This window comes from Dipodomys merriami, unplaced genomic scaffold, assembly GCF_024711535.1.
Source record: "Dipodomys merriami isolate MVZ:Mamm:240054 unplaced genomic scaffold, mDipMer1.0.p SCAF_319, whole genome shotgun sequence".
NCBI lineage: Eukaryota > Metazoa > Chordata > Mammalia > Rodentia > Heteromyidae > Dipodomys > Dipodomys merriami.
Genome location: NW_027204704.1, coordinates 1,092,909 through 1,112,500, shown reverse-complemented (window position 1 = coordinate 1,112,500; position 19,592 = coordinate 1,092,909). Strand labels below are relative to the sequence as shown.

Genomic DNA, 19,592 nt, shown 5'->3' with positions numbered 1-19,592 from the left:
CATTCTCTGATCTCAGCCTCCTGAGTAGTGAGAATTACAGGTGTGAGTAACGAGCACCTGGCTACAGCTCTCTTCTTGTCCATTTTTCAGTCCCGCCAACCTCCCTAGCTTCCTGCCCTGGCTTTTCACTCCCTTGCTATCATTGGTGTTGATTGTCACTCCCTCCTATTTTGAATGAATCACTCAGTCTCTGGTCCTAGGAATCTACTGCAATGCTATTATGATGAGTAGGGCAAACATAAGGAAATAAGCCAGGAATAGACAGTATGGAATCTGAGCCTGCTACCTCTTACATCTGCCACAGTATGAGTGATCTTGGGGCTTCTGATAATGCCACTGCCCTCTTGGAGACCTCTAAGGAGTTAGATGAATGCCCACTCACTGCAGACATGCCAAGTCCTGGGGTGCAAGGCACTAGGCTCCTCCTGTACCCCACTGCCACCACTGGGACTGTGAGAGGTCACCTCTGTCTTCTGAGCCTTCATTTCCTCCATAGTTCACAGACATTGTCCTTAAACCCTTGCATTCCAATCCCTTCTCCTTTCTCCTGGATCTTTGCCAGAAGTCTCAGACTTATGATTTTTGGGCTTTGCTTTCAGCTAAGCCGATCTGTCTGGTGCCAGCCTGGAAATCACACCATTATCATCATCCTTTCTTCATAGAGAAGAGAATGAATGGGGATTAAAGGTTTGTGATGATGAGATGGGAAAATGGAGACCCAGTCTTTGAATCAGGAGTTTGTTAAAGAATATTAAAAACATAGAAGTGGCTCTGTGGCTCACGCGGTAGAGCACTCGCCTTGAGCTGAAGAGTGCAAGGACAGTACCAGGCCCAGAGTTCAAGACCCACGACAGACAAAAAAAATAAAAAAGAATATTAAGAACAAGCCAGGCACTGGTTCCTGCCTGCCATTCAAGCAACTTAAAGAGGCTGAGATCTAAAGACCTTGGTTTGTAGTCAGCCTGGGCAAAAAAGCTTGTGAGATTCTTACCGACAATTAAGTTTTAAAAAGTCAGAAATGGGGGCTGAGAAGATGGCTTAGTGGTAAAGCGCTTGCCTTGCATGCCTGAGGCCCTGGGTTCGATTTCTCAGCACCACATAAGCAAAAAGAAAAAAGCCGGAAGTGGTGCTGTGGCTCAAGCAGTAGAGTGCTAGCCTTGAGCTGAAGAGCTGAGGGACAGCGCCCAGGCCGAGTTCAGGCCCCACAACCCGAACCAAAAAAGTCAGAAATGGAAGTGTGGCTTAAGTGGTAAATACCAGACTTGAGCAGAAAAGCTAAGCAAGAGAGCAAGCCCTAGTATCAGAGTACTCGCACATGCATGCGCGCGCGCGCGCGCACACACACACACACACACACACACACACACACACAAACACACACACACATACATACACACACAATAAAATGTGTTTTAAATACTGACCGATAAACCAGCACTTCCAGGTGAATCTATTCTTTTTTCAAAACCCTTGGCTAAGGCTTTGGCTTCATCAGCTTGAGGTCCCAGAATAAATAGCATCAACACTGAAGATCCCTAAAAAAGCCAAAGTAAGGACACCTGGTAGGAAATTTTGTATCCCACCAGGAAGGTTGAAGACACAGACCACAGTTTGTTAAAATAAATACTTAAATAAAAAGAGACGTGGATGTTGGTGGCTCATGCTCGTAATCCTAGCTACTTGTGGGGCAGAGATCTGAGGATCACTATTCGAAGCAAATCTGGGCAGAAATGTCTATGAGTTTCTTTTTTTTTTTTTTTTTTTGGGTCCAGTCGTGGGGCCTGAACTCTGGGCCTGGGCGCTGTCCCTCAGCTCTTCAGCTCAAGGCTAGCACTCTACCAGTTGAGCCACAGTGCCACTTCCGGCTTTTTTTTTTCTTTTTGCTTATGTGGTGCTGGGGAATCGAACCCAGGGCCTCAGGCATGCAAGGCAAGCGCTCTACCACTGAGCCACCTTCCCAGCCTGTCTATGAGTTTCTTTCTTGCTTGCTTGCTTTCCTTTTTATTTTTTGCCAGTCTTGGGCCTTAAACTCTAGGCGTGGGCACTGTCCCTAAACTTTTGCCTAAGGATTGTGCTCTATCACTTGAGCCAAATAGCCACATCTGGCTCTTTCTGTGATTGACTGGAGATAAGAATCTCCTGAACTTTCCTGCCTTTACTGGCTTTTAAACCCAGATTCTCAGATCTCTGCCTCCTGAGTAGCTAGGATTACAGGTGGGAGCCACCAGGATAGGCTTGTCTGAGACTCTTATCTCCAGTTACCCACCAAGAAAACTGAATGGGGAGGCTGTGGTTCAAGGGGTTGAGTGCTAGCATAAGCAATAAAACCTCAAGGACAGGACCCAAACCTTGAGTTCAAGGCACAGGACCACACAAAAATAATAAAGAGAGAAGTAGCAAGGGGACAGTGGGAGGAGAGACTTACCATTCATCAAATACAATAGTCTAGAAGCTGACAAGGTGCTGACCCAAGTCACAACCAATCATCTATTTGAGGAAGCACAGTGACAACCAAGTAAATAAACAAATATGTGAAGCAACCATAGCAAGATCAACAGTGCAGGTGAGAGGGCTTTAAAGGGGTCATTGTGAGTCAAGTGCTGGTGGCTCACACCTGTTATACTAACTACTCAGGAGGCTGAGATTTGAGGATCCTGTTTCAAAGCCAGCCCAGGCACTAAAGTCCATGAGACTTTTATCTTCAATACACTACTCAAAAAAGCTGTGGCTCAAGTGGTAGAGCACTAGCCTTAAGCTCAAGGACAGGGCCCAGGCCCTGAGTTCAAGCCCCAGTCCTCAGACTTCAGCTTCCTGAGTAGATAGGATTACATATGTGAGCCACCACAGCCAGGCAACCGTTTACTATATATTATCTCATTTAATGCCCATGGCTGCCCCAAAAAGAGGGCTCAGTCTGAAAGTATCAGTTCTCATTTACTTTCAGTCAATGATCAGGTCTGTTTTTCCACTGAATGTAGTCTTGTCTCTGGGAGGAGGATAAAAATCCCTTGTTTGGTGCATCCTATATTACAAAAGTGATGAAAGGGGCTGGGAAGGTGGCTCAGTGGTAGAGTGCTTGCCTTGCATGCATGAGGCCCTGGGTTCGATTCCTCAGCACCACATAAGCAAAAAGAAAAAAGCCGGAAGTGGCGCTGTGCTTCAAGTGGTAGAGCGCTAGCCTTGAGCTGAAGAGCTGAGGGAGAGCGCCCAGGCCCAGAGTTCAGGCCCCATGACCAGAACCAAAAAAAAAAAAAAAAGTGATGAAAGGGCATGAGATTAAATCTGGGTTCTTAAAGTATTGTGGGGAAGCCTGGCCTGGTTTGCAACTTTGATTAAAAAGTGACTCTGGGAAGATAAAAGGAAAACAAAACACACCTCAACTCCAATTTCCTTCAGAGTACTCTAGGAAGCTAGTTGAAGAGAGGTGAAGGGGAGAGAGACTAAATAATTTCCTTCCTTTTATGACTTTGACTGCTATACTGCCTTCAAGCAGTAATTACTGAATAAAATAGCTACAATGTACCTAGCTGGGGAAGGTCCTCAGTTTACTTTCCCAAGGTGGAGAAGTATATGAGCTAAAATCTTCAGGTCTCAGCTTTACTTAGGCTGCTTGGCTCAGGGAAGAGGGGGACCTTTTCTGCAAATTCTTCTGTACAGAAAGAGCTCTAGTTTATTCTCAATAAACAGTAGCAGGTGCTGCTAGAGATAAGGATGGTATAGAATAGATTGTGACCTAGGAGCTCACATCCTCTCGAGGGAGGCCCAAACTGAGACCTGCTCTGTGGAGAAATCAAAGAACTAGTGAGAAAATGAATATTTTAGGTCAGCAGGCAAGGGAGGGGTTGCTGAGGTAGAACTTCTGCTCCTGTTCCTGAGAAAATGGAGAGAACTACACAAAGGTTTATTTTGTGTGTGTGTGTGTGTGTGTGTGTGTGTGTGTGTGTGTGTGTGTGTGTGTGTGTGTGTGTGTGTATGCATGCCAGGGGGCTTGAACTCCAGGTCTCATGCCCTTGCTTAGCTTTTCGTGCAAGGCAGATCCTCTACCACTTGAGCCAAACCTCCACTTTGAGGTGTTTTGCTAGTTTATTGGAGATAGGAGTCTGTCAGCTTTGTCTGCCCAGTCTGGCTTTTAACAAGTATCCTCAGATCTCAGCCTACTGAGTAGCTAGGGTTATAAGCAGAAGCCTTCAAGTATCCAGGTCCACACAAAGGTTTAGAGAAGAAATTTCTAGAAGTTTGCAAAGGCCCTGCCTGATTTGTTAACTTTTTGGGTATTTATTTAGTTAGGAAAACAGCAAGATCAGCCTAACTAGGAGAAAAGCAAAAGGTGTAAATCGGTCATATCATATGGACCTTGCAGGCTGTAAGGATTCTTGTGGATTGTTAATGTGAAGGAAAAGTACTGGTGAGTCCCCACAGTTCACCTGGGGTTCTAGCCGTTCCTCTGGCTACTCTGTTACAGCAGTGTGCCCAATATAAAAGCACTATAATATTAGTCATCGCATCATTCACAGTAGTGGAAAGGTAGGAGCAACCCAAATGTCCATGGATGAATAAACAAAATGTGATCTATGCATCCAATGAAATACTATTCAATCTTAAAAAGGAATGGCATTCAGACCCATGCTACATGAATGAATCTATATATTGTAAGTGAAATAAACCAGATATAAAAAACGACAATTTGTTTCCACATCCATAGTTAAACAATACTAAAAATAAATAAATAAAAGTCAAATTTGCTGGGTACCCATGGGTCACATTTATAATACTAGCTTCTCAGTGGGCTGAGAACTGAGGATGGAGGCTTGAAGCCAGGCTAGGCAGAAAAATCTCTGGGGCTCTTAACCCAATTATACCAAAAAGTCAGAAGTAGAAGTGGGACTCAACAGTAGAATATCAGCCTTGCGCAAAAAAAAATTCAACTTCGAGTGGAGAATGAGTCGGTCAGTGCGGGTGAGAAAGAGCAAGCTTTCTGGGTGCAACAGCACTGTGGCAGAGCAGAGCACACAAAGCCAGCCCTAGGCTGATGAGGAAGGGCAGAAAAGACAGCAGAAGTTTGATTACTTTTATTGGCCAGCCCTGTGGGTTGACCCCAGGGCCTGGGTCCTGCTCCTGACCCTCATTGTGCTTAAGGCTAGTGCTCTACCACTTGAGCCACAGCCCTGCCCTGCTTTTGGCTTTTTCTGAGTCTTTATTGGAAATAACACTTTCATGGACTTCCTGCCAGACTGGCTTCAGAGATTGATCCTCAGATCGCGGCCTCCCGAGTAGCTAGGCATACAGGCATGAGCTACTACTTCCCCCCCATTTCATTAACTCTTGTGTGTCATCCCCAGGAATGTGCACTGGAACCAAGGTGACCCAAGCCTTCAGGGGAGCCCCAGACCCCGGGGGCTGAGCAAAGGTGCGACTCCAGCATTATCTCCAAAGCCCAAGGAACTCGATTCCAGTGACCATTAGCAGCAGCAGAGGAGGCAGGGATCAGACTGGAGTGCACTCCAACTGCACCGAAATGCACCAGGAGCACCAATGCCCAGCGAGCACCAATTAGCTCCCAACAACCCAACTCCGCCTCTTTCTCACTGCCCAGTGGGTGAGGGAGCTACCGAGGAGCAGGATGCACGGTCGCAGCTTCAGAAGAGGGACTGAAGAACGCAAAAAATCATATATATATATATATATATATATATATATATATATATATATATATATATATATAATGACAGCACCTAACAGCCATTTTTGCTTCTGTATGAATTGCTTTGTACTGGATGATTGTATGGTTTTTATATGATTTTAACTGTGACTGGTTTTAGTTACTTAGTAGTGGAATGTCAGCCTGGGAGCCTAGAGTTGCTTAGTAAAAGACTTCAAAGGGTTTACAGCCCTGACCAAGGGGGCAAAGTCCTCAGAATTATCCCCACAGCTGCAACGGCCCTCCTGGAGGCTGAGGCAGTAAAGCCCTAGGGAAGAATTATAATGTTTTAAGAAACCTAAGCAACTCCATTTTTGTTTAACACTCCATCTCAGTTCTGCGACTTGACTCGTGATCCACTTTAGCCCCAATGCTAGGAATTTATGACAGAAAGCCATGCACAATTCTTGGAGCCATAGATGGCATTTGCTTAAGGCAGGTGTTAGCCCCCAAGTGGTGTTGCCCCCCACCCACCTAGGACTAAGAGTTGTGAACCAACCCATTCTTCAGTGCCCGGGGCAAGGCATGTCATGCATTCTGTTGGTCCGGGTGTGACGTAACCTTTTTCGGTCAAGCTATGGACCAAGGACATTTTTTCTGTAAAGGTCAACCAATCATTATTTGCCCAGTTTAGCTTGCTTTAAATGTAAATGTTAACCAATCATGTAATTTCTTATGTAAAAGTTCCTTAAAGTTGTTGGTTCAATACTATAAAAACGGCCCTGAGGCTCAGGGCCTCTTAGCTGTCACCAGTTACCATGTGCGCGTTGGACCAAGCTCGAGCTTGCAATAAACCGGCTCTTTGTTGCTTGCATTGATCGTGGTCTCTGGTGGTCTTCTGGGGGTCCCCGAATTTCGGTATAACAGGACCTCTAATGTTGGACCCACAGTTGGCACCCAGATAGACTTGAATCTCCACGCGAAGGTGAAGGCGAGTGATACAAGCATTTGCTAGCAAGTGTAGAATGGGGAATCATGGGTCTGTGGTGGCTTCACAGTGCCCAACACTTGCATTGGCGGTGCCAACTTACCCTGCAGCTGTGACTCAGTGGTATGGCCCAGCTTGCTAGTCAGGCAGTGGTGGAAATGCTATAGAGTCAGAGTGGGGACAGCGCCATTGCTGTCTTGGGTTTGGTTAGTTGTTGCCGCTGCCACCACGTGGACACAAGGTAAGGTCTGACTGTCCACATTGGCCACATGGTGATTGTAGAGTCTGGCATCTAATCTTCATGCTGGGGGAGGAAAACCAGCCTCCCAGATGAGAGGCGTGCCCGGATCCCTGGAGGTGGGCACTTGGCTGATAGGTTATTGAACCTGTCAGTCCAATGCCTGGGACTGGGAATTTCCGGTGGATCTGCCCGTGCTCGGATCTTTTTAGGCCAGGTGGTGGGCGTGTCCGGATCCCTGGGGTGAGCACTTGGCTGATAGGTTATTGAACCTGTCAGTCTAGTGCCTGGGACTGCGAATTTCCGGTGGATCTGCCCGTGCTCCGATCTTTTTAGGCCCGGACCAGCTTAAGTCTTGCCACGGGTGTCTCCCTAGTCGAGTGCTGGGTCCTGTCTCATCTGTGGTCATCATGCCATGGTAATTCAGATCTCCATGGAAGCTGAATTGCCTTGTTGGTATTGGTTTTATTTCTTTCCTCTTTAGCATGTTTGCTAGCTGGGTTATGTGTATTTGGGGGGCTGTGGGCCTTTGTAACAACGGGCGGCCTGCAGCCTGTTAACTGTGTAATAAAGACTCCAGTATTTCATATTCCAGAATGTGGTTCAGGGATAGCTCACAACACAGCTAGTGCGGAGCAGGGCTGCCGGGCTCTGAAGGGGCTTTTTCAGGCGGTGGTACTGGTGGCCCTGGTCTTCCTGCCCAATGTGGGGCCGTGGCCTTTGGACCGTGAGAGGCAGCTTGGTGGCACCCGTGGGGGTTCAGAAAAAGTGCTGGTTCTAGCTGCGGGCAGGTGAGTGCCTCGGTCCGGTATGGCATGGAATGCTGCGCCCCCCCTTCTCCAAATACTTTTCTGCTGCCCCTTCTTGCTCCTCCTCCTGTCGGAGTCCTCAGAGGTAGCATGGGAAAAGTCTGCACTTTTTCCCACTTTTTTCCCCCAGATGGGGCAAATTGAGGCTCCAAGGGTGAAAATGTGTCCACTCAATTGAGTCAGAATTAGAACCCAGGGCCATTGGTGCCCCAGTCTGGGACTCTTATTTCAAATTTCCATGCTTTACAGTCAGTCCTCCTTTCTGTTGCCCTCTCTCGTCCCCTGACCTCATCCAATGTTCTCTTTCTGGAGAGAACCCTGTATCCCAGGGTATCATGCCTTCTGTAGGACTGGTTCCCTCATCTCTGCTCTCCTCCCTCATCCCCCCCCCACTTCACCTGATCCTGTTGTTTCTGCTCAGGTCAGTCCCTTTTTCATTTTACCATTTGCACAGGGGCCCCTGGGCCTCCCTGCTCCCCTCTCCCTATTTGGCTTTCCCCATTCCTATTTTTTTTTCAGATCCTGTGGATTCCTTGGGGAGTGAGTGCAGAGATTCTCTTGGAGCTTCAGGTGCCTTGGATAGGGCGAAAGGTGAGTTTCTGGTTCCTGAGGAACTTGCCACTTTTAACTCTCCAGGAGTATGGAAGTGTCCTGGTGGAGGGATTCCCAAAATGTCCCAAAGCACAATTCCTTGAGGGTAGAATGCCACATGCCTTCCTCCTCTCCTCTGAATTGATGGGACTTGGTATTTTTTGCATTTCAAACTGTGATCATTTTTGTTATTGCCTTTTTGAAACTTAATCATGTACCTGTACCTGTGTACATGCATTAGGCTAAATTTTCATTTTTCTGTGTGTGTGTGTGTGTGTGTGTGTGTGTTCAGATCCAGGGACTTGAACTCAGGGCCTGGGTGCTGTCCTTTAGTGTTTTTCACTCATGGCCCGTGCTCTGCCACCTGATACACAGCTCCACTTCTGGCTTTTTGGTGGTTCATTGGAGATAAGTCGTACAGATTTCACTGGCTTAGAACAAGGATTCTCATATTTCAGCCTTCTGAGTAGCTAGGATGGCATGTGTGAACCATTGGCTTTGACTGCTCCCTCACATCATTCCAACTCCCTTATCTCCTAGCAAGTCTATGGATACTTAAATTGCTTCCTATAGTGGGGCATTTCAGATTTGCTTATGGGATTTTTCCTGGTCCCATAAGAAGTGGGTAATTTGTGTATCAGGATCTGACTTGACTGACTGTTGGCTGGACTCAAAGAAAGAGGCTGAATTTTTTTTTGTTGGGGGGGGGTCCTGTCGTGGGGCCTGAACTCTGGGCCTGGGTGCTGTCCCTCAGCTCTTCAGCTCAAGGCTAGCACTCTACCACATGAGCCACAGCACCACTTCCGGCTTTTTTCTTTTTGCTTATGTGGTGCTGAGGAATGGAACCCAAGGCCTCATGCATGCAAGACAAGCGCTCTACCACTGAATTTTTGAGGTTGATGCTTTTCCTTTCTCCTCAGTCTCTGGCTGATCTCTGGCCATTCTGGTGTGTTGAGTACAGAGGGCTCTTTGCCACAGGGCTAATCAGTGGAGATTAGCAAATGCTCTAGTTAATACCTTGAGGTTAACTTGGCAGCTAGAAGTATGTCCTGTAGCAGTTAATTGCCCTTGTCAGTGTTTGAATTGTGTGAGTTGTGTGTCTTCTGTATTTTGCATATGCCGGACCCTCTGCATTTCATACATGTGTCAGAGTCAGAAAGACAAAGACTTAAATGAAACTGTTGCTTCCTAACAACCACAATGGAACTGGGAATGGAGGGAGCCTCTGTAGCATGTGCAGTGGAGTGGGGAAAGGAGGTGAGCCACAGATAACCTAGCCCGGATCTCTCTTTGAGACCTCTCCTCTTTCCCAACTTCCTATGGGAACTGAAGGAAAGCTGGTAACCAGAGCTGCTAACACTAGCCCAGGGCCTGCAGGCAGGGTTAAGCTCTCCTCAGCAGGGATGATTAGCAGGTCTGGCCTTATTCTGGAGGAATGGAGCTGGCAGCAGGGGAGGTTCAGGAGCCTCTAGAGAAGCTCACCCCCACTTCAGGGTGATGGGTCCTAGGTATGAGCCTAGCTCCAAGGTTTCTCAGTGGGCCCTGGCCTTATGGATTACCAGAGTGCTAGTTAATAAAGGAATATAGTTAGTTAGCTGGGCACCAGTAGCTCATGCCTGTAATCCTAGCTACTCAGGAGGCTGAGAACTAAGCTCATGATTCAAAAACAGCCTTGGCAGAAAAGTCTGAAACTTTGCTCTCCTATTAACTACCAAAAAGCCACAAAATGGATCTATGGCTCAAGTGATAGGAGCACAGAAGCTCAGGGACAGGATCCAGGCCCTGAGTTTAAGCCCTAGGACCAGTCCCCAAAATAAAACAAAACTGAAACACAAAGTTACTCTGTGCTATGGCTGGCAATTCTAGGTGCTAGTAGGACTCTCATTCCAGAAACCTATAAGGAAACTAGGGTTCTGTGGGGCTTGAACTTGTTTAAGATCCCTACCATGAGCTAGATTACCATTGGCCTTCCTGGACTTGTGCCCAAGGCTATCTAATTATTGGGCATGTACAGCCTTTTAATTTAACTTTCATTTCCTTGCAAGTGAGCTGCGGCTAAAGTGGTAGAGCATCAGCCTAGAGAGAAAAGGTTATGAGAGAGCACACAGACCCAGACTTCAAGCTCCAGCACTGGCACAAATAAATGCACTCTCTTTTCCACCTATATGAGCCATGGAGAGACTGGTGTTGGAGTGAATGCAGTTGTGCTCTTTTGCTTACTAACTGGTGGGTCTTTATGTACTTTATAGTGCCAGCTGTGGCTTGAAATCATGGCCTGTGTACTATAAACTTAGCTTTTTTGCTCAGTTCTACCACTTGAGCTACAGCTCTAATTCTAGGTTTTTAGGTGGCTCATTGGAGGTAAGAGTCTCATGAACTTTCCTGCCCAGACTGGTTTGACCCATGATTTTCAGATCTCGGCCTCTCCTGAATAGCTAGGATAACAGATGTGGGCCACCAGCACCTGGCTTAGCTGGCTAAAATGCAAAAACCACCTGGAGGCAGCCCCAGAGACTTGGATTTAGTTGGTCAGGTTGGGGCTGGCACTATGCTGTGTGTCTGTGTCTGTGTGTCTGTACGTGCTTGTGTAGTTGCCTAAACACAGGACCTCATATTCTATTTTGTTGTTGTTGATGCTGGGGTTGAACTCAGGAACTAGGGAAATATCCATGAGAGTCTTTTTCTCAAGGCTACCACTGAGCCACAGCTCTATTTCCAGCTTTTTCTGAGTAATTTACTGAAGATAGAATTTCATGGAGTTTTGTGCCCAGGCTGGCTTTGAACTGTGATCCCCAGCATCCTGAGTAGCAGCAGCAAGGATTACAGGTATGAGCCAGCAGGTCCCAGCTCATATTTGTAAAGAAGGATGAGGTAGTGATTATCTTTTATCATAAAGCTTGCCTCTGGGCATAAATAGTTTGTGTACTACTTGTTGTTGTTATTGTTATTATCACGTCAGAGGTGGGGATGGAACTCAGGACCTTGTACTTATCAGGACAGGCTTCTCCAAGAGCTAAATCCCCAGCCCCACCTCATATTTTTTATTGTTTTTTTTCCCCTCACAATTGGTGCTCTACCAGATGAGCCCCATCTCTATTTCTGTTTTATGTTTTTGATTTTTTTTCTTGTTAATTGGAGGTAAGAGTGTCAGACTTGCCTGCCCAGGCTGGCTTTGAACTGCAATCCTCTCATCTCAACCTCAGGAAGTAGAATGGTGGGCTTCCAGAGGCTGGGAAAAGGCATGGATGGGTGCTGCTAATTAATAGGTACCCAATTTCAGTTTGGGATACTGAGAAAGTTCTAGAAGTTGGTATCAGTGAGGTTGCTTGAAATGTGACTGTACTTAAAGCCACTGAAGTGTATACTTCTACTTGGTTTGTATAGCATGTTTTATGCTATACTTATTTTCACACAATGAGAGAATAATTAACATTGCAGCCAGAGAGGGGCTGGACAAGAAGGGTTGGCAGGAGGTGTAAAGTTCACTCATTCAGTTTCTCACCACCAAATATCTGTTGTTGGACCATTTGTGCTGGGCCTGTGCCAAGTTGGAACAAAGGCAGTGGGTGGTTGCTTGGAACTGGTGGTCTATTACTTGAGCCACACTTATACTTCTGGCTTTTTACAGGTTAATTGGAGATTAATCTCTCAGATTTAGCTGCCATGGCTGGCTTTGAACTTAATATACTATCTTAAACTCATGAGTGGAACCTGCTCTCTCTCATTTTTTTTTTTTTTTGTCAGTCGTGGGGCTTGAACTCTGGGCTTGGGTGCTGTCCTTGTGATCTTCAGCTCAAGGCGAGCGCTCTACCCGCTTGAGCCACAGCACCACTTCTGGTTTTCTAGTGGTTTATTGGAGTCTCATGAACTTTCCTGCCCGGGCTGGCTTTGAACCATGATCCTCAGATCTCAGCCTCCTGAGTAGCTAGGATTACAGGCATGAGCCACCAGCTCCCGGCCTGCTCTTTTTTTTTTTTTTTTTTTTTTTGATGTTTTTGGTTATCAGGCTGGGCACTGACCCTGAGTTCTTCTGCTTAAGGCTAGTTCTCTACCACTTAGACCCACTGCACTACTTTTGGTTTTCTCTTGATTAATTAGAGATGAGAGTCTCACAGACTTTGCTGCTCATTAGCCTTTATCTTCAATCCTCTGATCTCAGCCTCCTGAGTAGTTAGGATTACAGGCAGGAGCCCCTGCACCTTGCTGGAGACCTGCTCTTCTATGAGGGAAGGGGCTCGGATTATCTCCATTTTACAGATGTAGAAACAGAGGCAAAAAAATTAAAATGACTTGTCTATGATGTCATGAGTTAGTAAATGCCAGAGCTGGGACTTTTATCTTTTAGCAAAGCTCACCCTCAAATAATACTCCATTTGTGTGTGGCCTTTGTCATCCCATCATATTCCTGTACCAAGGAATCAACACCCACAGGTGTGATTAAGAACATGGCCCTGTCTGGTGAGGAGAGTGCCTGCGTTCGAGTCTCATGTTCACTATTGAATTTGGATTGAGATGTTTGTATGGCCAAGATTCAAGTTTTATGATCTTGGCCCTGGCCAATCATTTGTTCTGTGTTCCAGTGGCCAGGTCTGTAAGACTAGGATAATTTATTACCAAGTTCACCCATTAAAGTCAGCTTTATAGTTCATTTGAGTGAAGATGGCAACCTTGGGCTGAGTATCTCATTCAGTGGTATTCTGTACATTTTTATCATGGTGGGAAGGAGGAGGGAGGTGAGGGTAGAGGAAGAAGAACCAAGAGGAAGAGGTAGAGGTAGAGGTGGAAGTTGGCCAGGTATCAGTGGGTGGAGCCAGTAATCCTAGTTACTCAGGGGGCTAACATCTAAAGATGATAGTTCAAACCAGCCAGTACAGGAAAGTCTAAGATTTTGTTGCTGTTGTTGTTGTCAGTCATGGGGCTTGAACTCTGGACTTGGGCGCTGTCCCTGCACTCTTCAGCTCAAGGCTGAGCGCTTTACCACTTGAGCCACAGCGCCACTTCCGGTTTTCTAGTGGCTTATTGGAGATAAGAGTCTCAAGGACTTTCCTACCTGGGCTGGCTTTGAACCTTGATCCTCAGATCTCAGCCTCCTGAGTAGCTAGATTTACAGGCGTGAGCCACGCGTGCCCGCCAAGATTTTTATCTCAAACTACTCAGAAAACACTGGAAGTGGAACTGTGGCTCAAGTGGTAAAGTACTAGCCTTTTTTTGTGTGTGTGGGGTCTGGTCCTGGGGCCTGGGCGCTGTCCCTCAGCTCTTCAGCTCAAGGCTAGCACTCTACCACTTGGGTCCCAGCGCCACTTCTGGCTTTTTTCTTTTTTGCTTATGTGGTGCTGAGGAATCGAACCCAGGGCCTCATGCATGCAAGGCAAGTGCTGTACCACTGAACAACCTTCCCAGCCCCAAAGCACTAGCCTTCATTGAACACAAAGAGGCTCATGGACAGTGCTCAGGCTCTGAGTTCAAGCCCCAAGACTAGCAAAAAAGTAAGAGACAAAAGTAGAAAAGATAGGGTTTTGTGTTAGTAATATAGTTTATTGTTGCTGCGACAAAATACTTGACAGAAATAACCTAAGGGAAAAAGGATTTCTTTTGCTTCATGTCAGAGGCAATCTTGGCAAAGCAGAACAACTCATGGTAGCCAGGGAGTTAGGGGAAGGGGTAAGAGTGGGAAAGAGAATGCCTGCCTGCACTGCAGTATTCTCTCCCCCACCCTACTTTAATTTCATATGGCAAGCCTGCCTATGGAATGGTGCGACCTATATGCAGGAGAGATTCATTTAATCTGATATCCAGCCCAACCCCCCCCCCCCACACACACACAAAGGCTGCTTTACTCATCAGCTGGATGCATCTAAACCAATCGATCTCAATTAAGTTCATCCTCAAGATTTAACCATCACAGATGTCAGCTTCATTTGCCTCCAGATTTACCTTACTTGTTCTCTCACAACTCACCTATAATTTGTCATTGTTGGGTTTTGTTTTGTTATGTTTTGTTGGTTATGGGGCTTGGGCCTGGGCTCTGTCCCTAAGCTCTTCAGCTTAAGGCTAGCACTCTACCACCTGAGCCACAGTGCCACTTTGAGTTTTCTGAGTGGTTTATTGGAGATAGGAGTCTCACAGACTTTCCTGCCTGGGTTGGCTTTGAACTATGATCCTCAGATCTCAGCCTCCTGAGTAGCTAGGATTACAGGCATGAGCCACCAGCACCAAGCTTCATTGTTGGTTTTATTTAAGCACTCTTAAACTACTATGTGTGTGTGTGTATGTATGCACCTGCACGCATGTGTACACATGCTGATACTGTGGCTGGAACTCAGCCTCTGTGAGTGAGTTCTTCCTTTTGTATTCAAGATAAGGCTGATGCTACCACTTGAGCCATGCCTCCATTTCGGTTTTTTTAGGCCAGGCTCAAGTGGCTGACACTGTAATCCTAGCTACTCAAAAGGCTTGATATCTGATGTTGAGGTTCAAAGCCAGCCAGAGCAGGGCTTTTATCTCCAATTAGCAACCTCCCGAAAAATAAAATATTTAGGAATTAACCTAACCAAAGATGTAAAAGAACTATTTAATGAGAACTATAAAAAGTTAAAGAAAGAAATTGCAGAAGACACTAGGAAATGGAAAGACCTCCCATGCTCCTGGATAGGCCGACTTAATATAGTAAAGATGGTAATACTTCCAAAACTAATATACAAATTCAACGCAATTCCTATTAAAATCCCAATGACGTACATCACTGAAATACAGAAAACAGTCCAAAAATTCATATGGAACAACAAAAGACCTAGAATAGCCAAAACAATTCTAGGGGATAAAGACAATATGGGAGGGCTATCCATGCCGAACTTCAAACTCTACTACAGAGCTATAATAACAAAGACAGCATGGTACTGGCACAAAAACAGACCCGAAGACCAATGGAACAGAATAGAAGATCCAGAAATAAATCCACAGGCCTACAGCCAGCTGATATTCGACAAAGGAGCCAAAAACATACAATGGAAGAAACACAGCCTCTTCAACCGCTGGTGCTGGGAAAACTGGGCAGCCACATGCAGAAAACTAAAAGTGGACCCCAGCCTATCACCATGCACCAACATCAACTCAAAATGGATTAAAGACCTTAACATTAAACCTGAATCTCTGAAACTACTGCAGGACAGAGTAGGAGAGACACTTGAACTAATAGGCACAGGAAGGAACTTCCTGAACAGAGTCCCAGGGTCACAACAAATTGGAGAGAGACTCGACAAATGGGACTACCTTAAAATAAAAAGCTTCTGCACAGATAAAGCTATCGCAACCAAGCTAGAAAGACAACCAACTAATTGGGAAAAAATATTTACCAGCAATATATCAGACAAGGGGTTAACATCCTGTATATACAGGGAACTCAAGAAACTAATCCCTCCCAAACCCAACACACCAATTACTAAATGGGCAAGGGAACTAAAGAGGGACTTCTCAAATGAAGAAATAAAAATGGCAAAGAAACACATGAGGAAATGTTCATCATCCCTGGTGGTGAAGGAAATGCAAATAAAGACAACCCTGAGATACCACCTTACCCCAGTCAGAATGTCCCACATCCACAAATCAGCCAACGACAAATGCTGGAGGGGATGTGGAGAACGAGGAACGCTATTACACTGCTGGTGGGAATGTACACTCATACAACCACTTTGGAAAGCAGTCTGGAGGGTCCTTAGAAAGCTAAAGATTGACCTCCCTTACGACCCAGTCATACCACTTCTAGGCATCTACCCTGAACAACAGGAACCAATATACAAGGACACGTGCACCTCCATGTTTATTGCAGCACTGTTCGCAATAGCTAGGATATGGAAACAACCTAGATGCCCCACCACAGATGAATGGATCCAAAAATTGTGGTATCTATACACAATGGAATATTATGCAGCCATTAGAAATGACAAAATAATGGCATTTGCAGGGAAATGGATGGAGCTAGAAGGAATCATGTTGAGCGAGGTAAGCCAAGAACGAAGAGACAAACAGTACATGGTCTCCCTGATAAGTGGATGATGAATCCAAAATGTTAGGTGATATGACAAAACTAACAGGACTTAAGAAACAAAGAACTCCCACTCATCTGGTTGAACCACTACTAAATATCCCCATGCTGCTGATCACATATATGGTATATAACATATGAGCACCGTTATATATTACAGACTGTGATAGACAATTTGCTCCAGGAAAGTTAGAATGAACTTGTGACTTTAAATGAGCATCATTATTCCACAATACTGTGAATTTCCGGAAATTAAGTAATCACTTAATCACGATCAAAAAAAAAAAAAAAAAAAAAAGAACCTTGGGGAAGGGAGGGAGGGAGGGGATGGTAGGGGGAAAACAATGGAGGGGGTAACAATGTTCAAGAGGAAGTGGAAGTGTACTCATTACCTCACTCAAAAAAAAAAAAAAAAATAAAGTGGTAGACCACTTGCCCTGAGGAATAGGAGTTCTGGTGGGTACAGCAACCAGGCCCTGAGTTCAAACTCCACAAACAACAACAAAAAAAAAACTGAAAACTCTCATGAACTTTCTTGCCTGACCTGAGCTGACTTTGAAACGTGATCCTTAGATCTGAGGCTCCTGAATAGCTAGGATTACAGGTGTATGTGAGCCACTGGCACCCAGCTTTTAAATTCTGAGATAATGGATGTTCCTAAAATTGCCAGAACTTTTTGCCTTGAATGGAGCCTGCAAGATGCAGAACAGGGTCAAAGCTGGGTGTAGAGTGGCTCTGCCCAATGGAAAGGGCAGAACTGATCATCTTTGCAAGCTGAGTGGCTTAGACAACAGTTGTTAACCCTCCCCTGGGGTCCACATTGGTCAGAACTTGGGGCCTTCCAGAGCAGCTCTGTAAGTCACAGGGGGGATGTTGTATATAGAGTTATTCAGTCAACTAATCCAGTAAACAGGATCAGCAGGACCTAGCTGGATTTATGGACTGCTAGAGGGCCTTTCACTGAAGGAGATGTGCCTGCTTGTGGCTCTTCTGCTCACCACTGGCCAAGCTTGAACTCAGTATCTGAACACTGTTCCTGGGCTCTTTGGCTCCAGACTGCTACTCTACCACTAGAGCCATAGCTCCATTTCTGGTTTTCTGGTGGTTAATTGAAGATAAGAGTCTTATGGACTTTCCTGCCCAGGTTGTCTTTGAATTGTAATCTTCAGATCTCAGCTTGCTGGGTAGCTAGGATCACAGGTATGAGGTACCAGCTCCCAGCCATTTTTTTTTTGAGCCCAAGTTTTTCTGTTTGTAGAATAGTGATGTTCTGAGTACATTTGCAGTATTGTTATTTTGTGTTTCTGTGTGTCTGTGTCTGTGTCTAATGGTCCTGGGGCTTGAACTCCGGGCCTGAGTACTCTCCCTAAGCTGTTTTTTTGTTTGTTTGTTTTTGTTTTGTTTTGTTTTTTTGCCCAAGGTTAATGCTCTACCACTTGAGTCTAAGCTCCATTGCTGGCCTTTTGGTAATTAGTTGAGTAGCTAAGAAACAGGCCTAAGCCACCAATGAGAAAGGTACATTTTACCAAAACAAATATGCTTATATCCAAAACAAGAATACACATGTCATGTCAGGTACCCATGGCTCATGTCTGTAATCGTAGCTCCTGTGTGAGCCCTGTGACAGGCTCTACCTTTTAACAGCAGTCATTTTTCCTCACTTACTTACTGTCTCCAGAATTCTTTCATTAGCTGGGCACCAGTTGCTCATGCCTGTAATCCTCACTACTCAGGAGGCTGATATCTGAGGATCACTGTTCAAAGCCAGCCTGGGCAGGAAAGTCCCTGTGAGACTCTTAGTTCCAATAAACCACTGTAAAACTGGAAGTGGAGCTTTTTGGCTCAAGTGGTAGAGTGCTAGCCTTGAGAACAAAAACTCATGGATAGCACCCAGATCAAGATTTTAAACCCCAGGACCAGAAAAAAAAATTCCTGCATTGTGAAGAAGTGACAGTACATACCACTAATCAATACTTAGAGGATTGAGTGTGATTAAGATTCCTTCCTAAGCCAGGGACCAGTGGTTCACGTCTATAATCCTAGCTACTCAGGCAGCTGAGATCTGATAATCAAGGTTTAAAGTCAGCCTGGGCAGGAAAGTCTGTGAGGCCCTTATCTCCAATTAACCACCTTTTGAAAAGCCAGAAATGGTGGAGGTGTCACTCAAGTGGTAGATCACTAGCCTTAAACAAAAGATCAAGGAGGGGGCCCAGACCTTGACTTCAAGCCCCAGAATTGGCACACATGCACAAATTTTTCCTATGGTCTCTGTTCTCTTGGCCTCTGCATGCAGGCCATGAAGCATGGCTGGTGTAGATTCAGAACCACTGCTGCCTTGGTGGGTGCCAATGATGCCCATTGAGCAATGCCCTCTGACCCTTTTACCATTTCCATGGCTCTGCTCCTCAGCCCTCAACACCTGTGGCTTTCTTTAGAGGAGAAAGCAAAATAGAGGGATGACCAAATGGATTAGGGCAGCAGGAGGAGACTGTTCACTGCAACTCAAGGCTCTCCAAGTTCAGGTTTGCACAGAACCCCATATCACCCCGTTATACTTTGCTTCTGCTGCTGATCCCCTGGAACATCATACACCTTACATATAATCATTTCATGGACTCCCTGGAAACCTTGAGGAAGCATCACTCCTTCATTGCTGTCTGTTCTTCTCTGTCCACATACTGACTTCACTGAGTATATCCCTCTTCCCCAGCATTCCTTCAGTCTCCATGGAAGTGCATTGAAGGGACATAGGCATGTAAATGAGAGTCACTGTCTGACAGATCTATTGTCTGTGTGTGTGTGTGTGTGTGTGTGTGTGTGTGTGTGTGTGTGTGTGTGTGTGTGTGTGTGTGTGTGTGTGTGTGTGTGTGTGTGTGTGTGTGTGTGTGTGTGTGTGTGTGTGATTCCTAGGGTTTGAACTCAAATCTGGGTGATGCCCCTGAGTTTTTTGGCTCAAAACTCGTGCTCTGCCGGGTGCTGGTGGCTCACGCCTGTAATCCTAGCTACTCAGGAGGCTGAGATCTGAGGATCACTGTTCAAAGCCAGCCTGGGCAGGAAAGATTGTGAGACTCCTATCTCCAATAAACCAACAGAAAACCGGAAATGGCGCTGTAGCTCAAGTGGTAGAGTGCTCACCTTCAACTGACGAGCTGAAGGACAGCGCCCAGGCCCAGAGTTCAAGCCCCACGACCGACAAAACAAAACAAAACAAAACAAAACAAAAAACAAAAAAAAACTTGTGCTCTACCACTTGAGCCACAGCTCCATATCCAGGTTTTTGGTAGTCG

The 19,592-nt window shown here is 45.7% G+C and overlaps 2 protein-coding genes across 2 annotated transcripts in view; both read left to right on the top strand.

The window, feature by feature from the left end:
- Positions 1–7,831, top strand: part of LOC138841399 (zinc finger protein 665-like) — a 23,680-nt gene extending 15,849 nt beyond the window's left edge. Inside the window, exons 6-8 of the mRNA XM_070042067.1 lie at positions 5,340–5,407; positions 7,460–7,655; positions 7,804–7,831. Of these exons, the coding sequence (XP_069898168.1) occupies positions 5,340–5,407; positions 7,460–7,655; positions 7,804–7,831 (292 nt within the window). The remainder of the gene's footprint in view (positions 1–5,339; positions 5,408–7,459; positions 7,656–7,803) is intronic.
- A 177-nt stretch (positions 7,832–8,008) lies between these two features.
- LOC138841398 (zinc finger protein 84-like) overlaps positions 8,009–19,592 on the top strand; it is a 130,379-nt gene continuing 118,795 nt past the window's right edge. Inside the window, exons 1-2 of the mRNA XM_070042066.1 lie at positions 8,009–8,017; positions 8,193–8,264. Of these exons, the coding sequence (XP_069898167.1) occupies positions 8,009–8,017; positions 8,193–8,264 (81 nt within the window). The remainder of the gene's footprint in view (positions 8,018–8,192; positions 8,265–19,592) is intronic.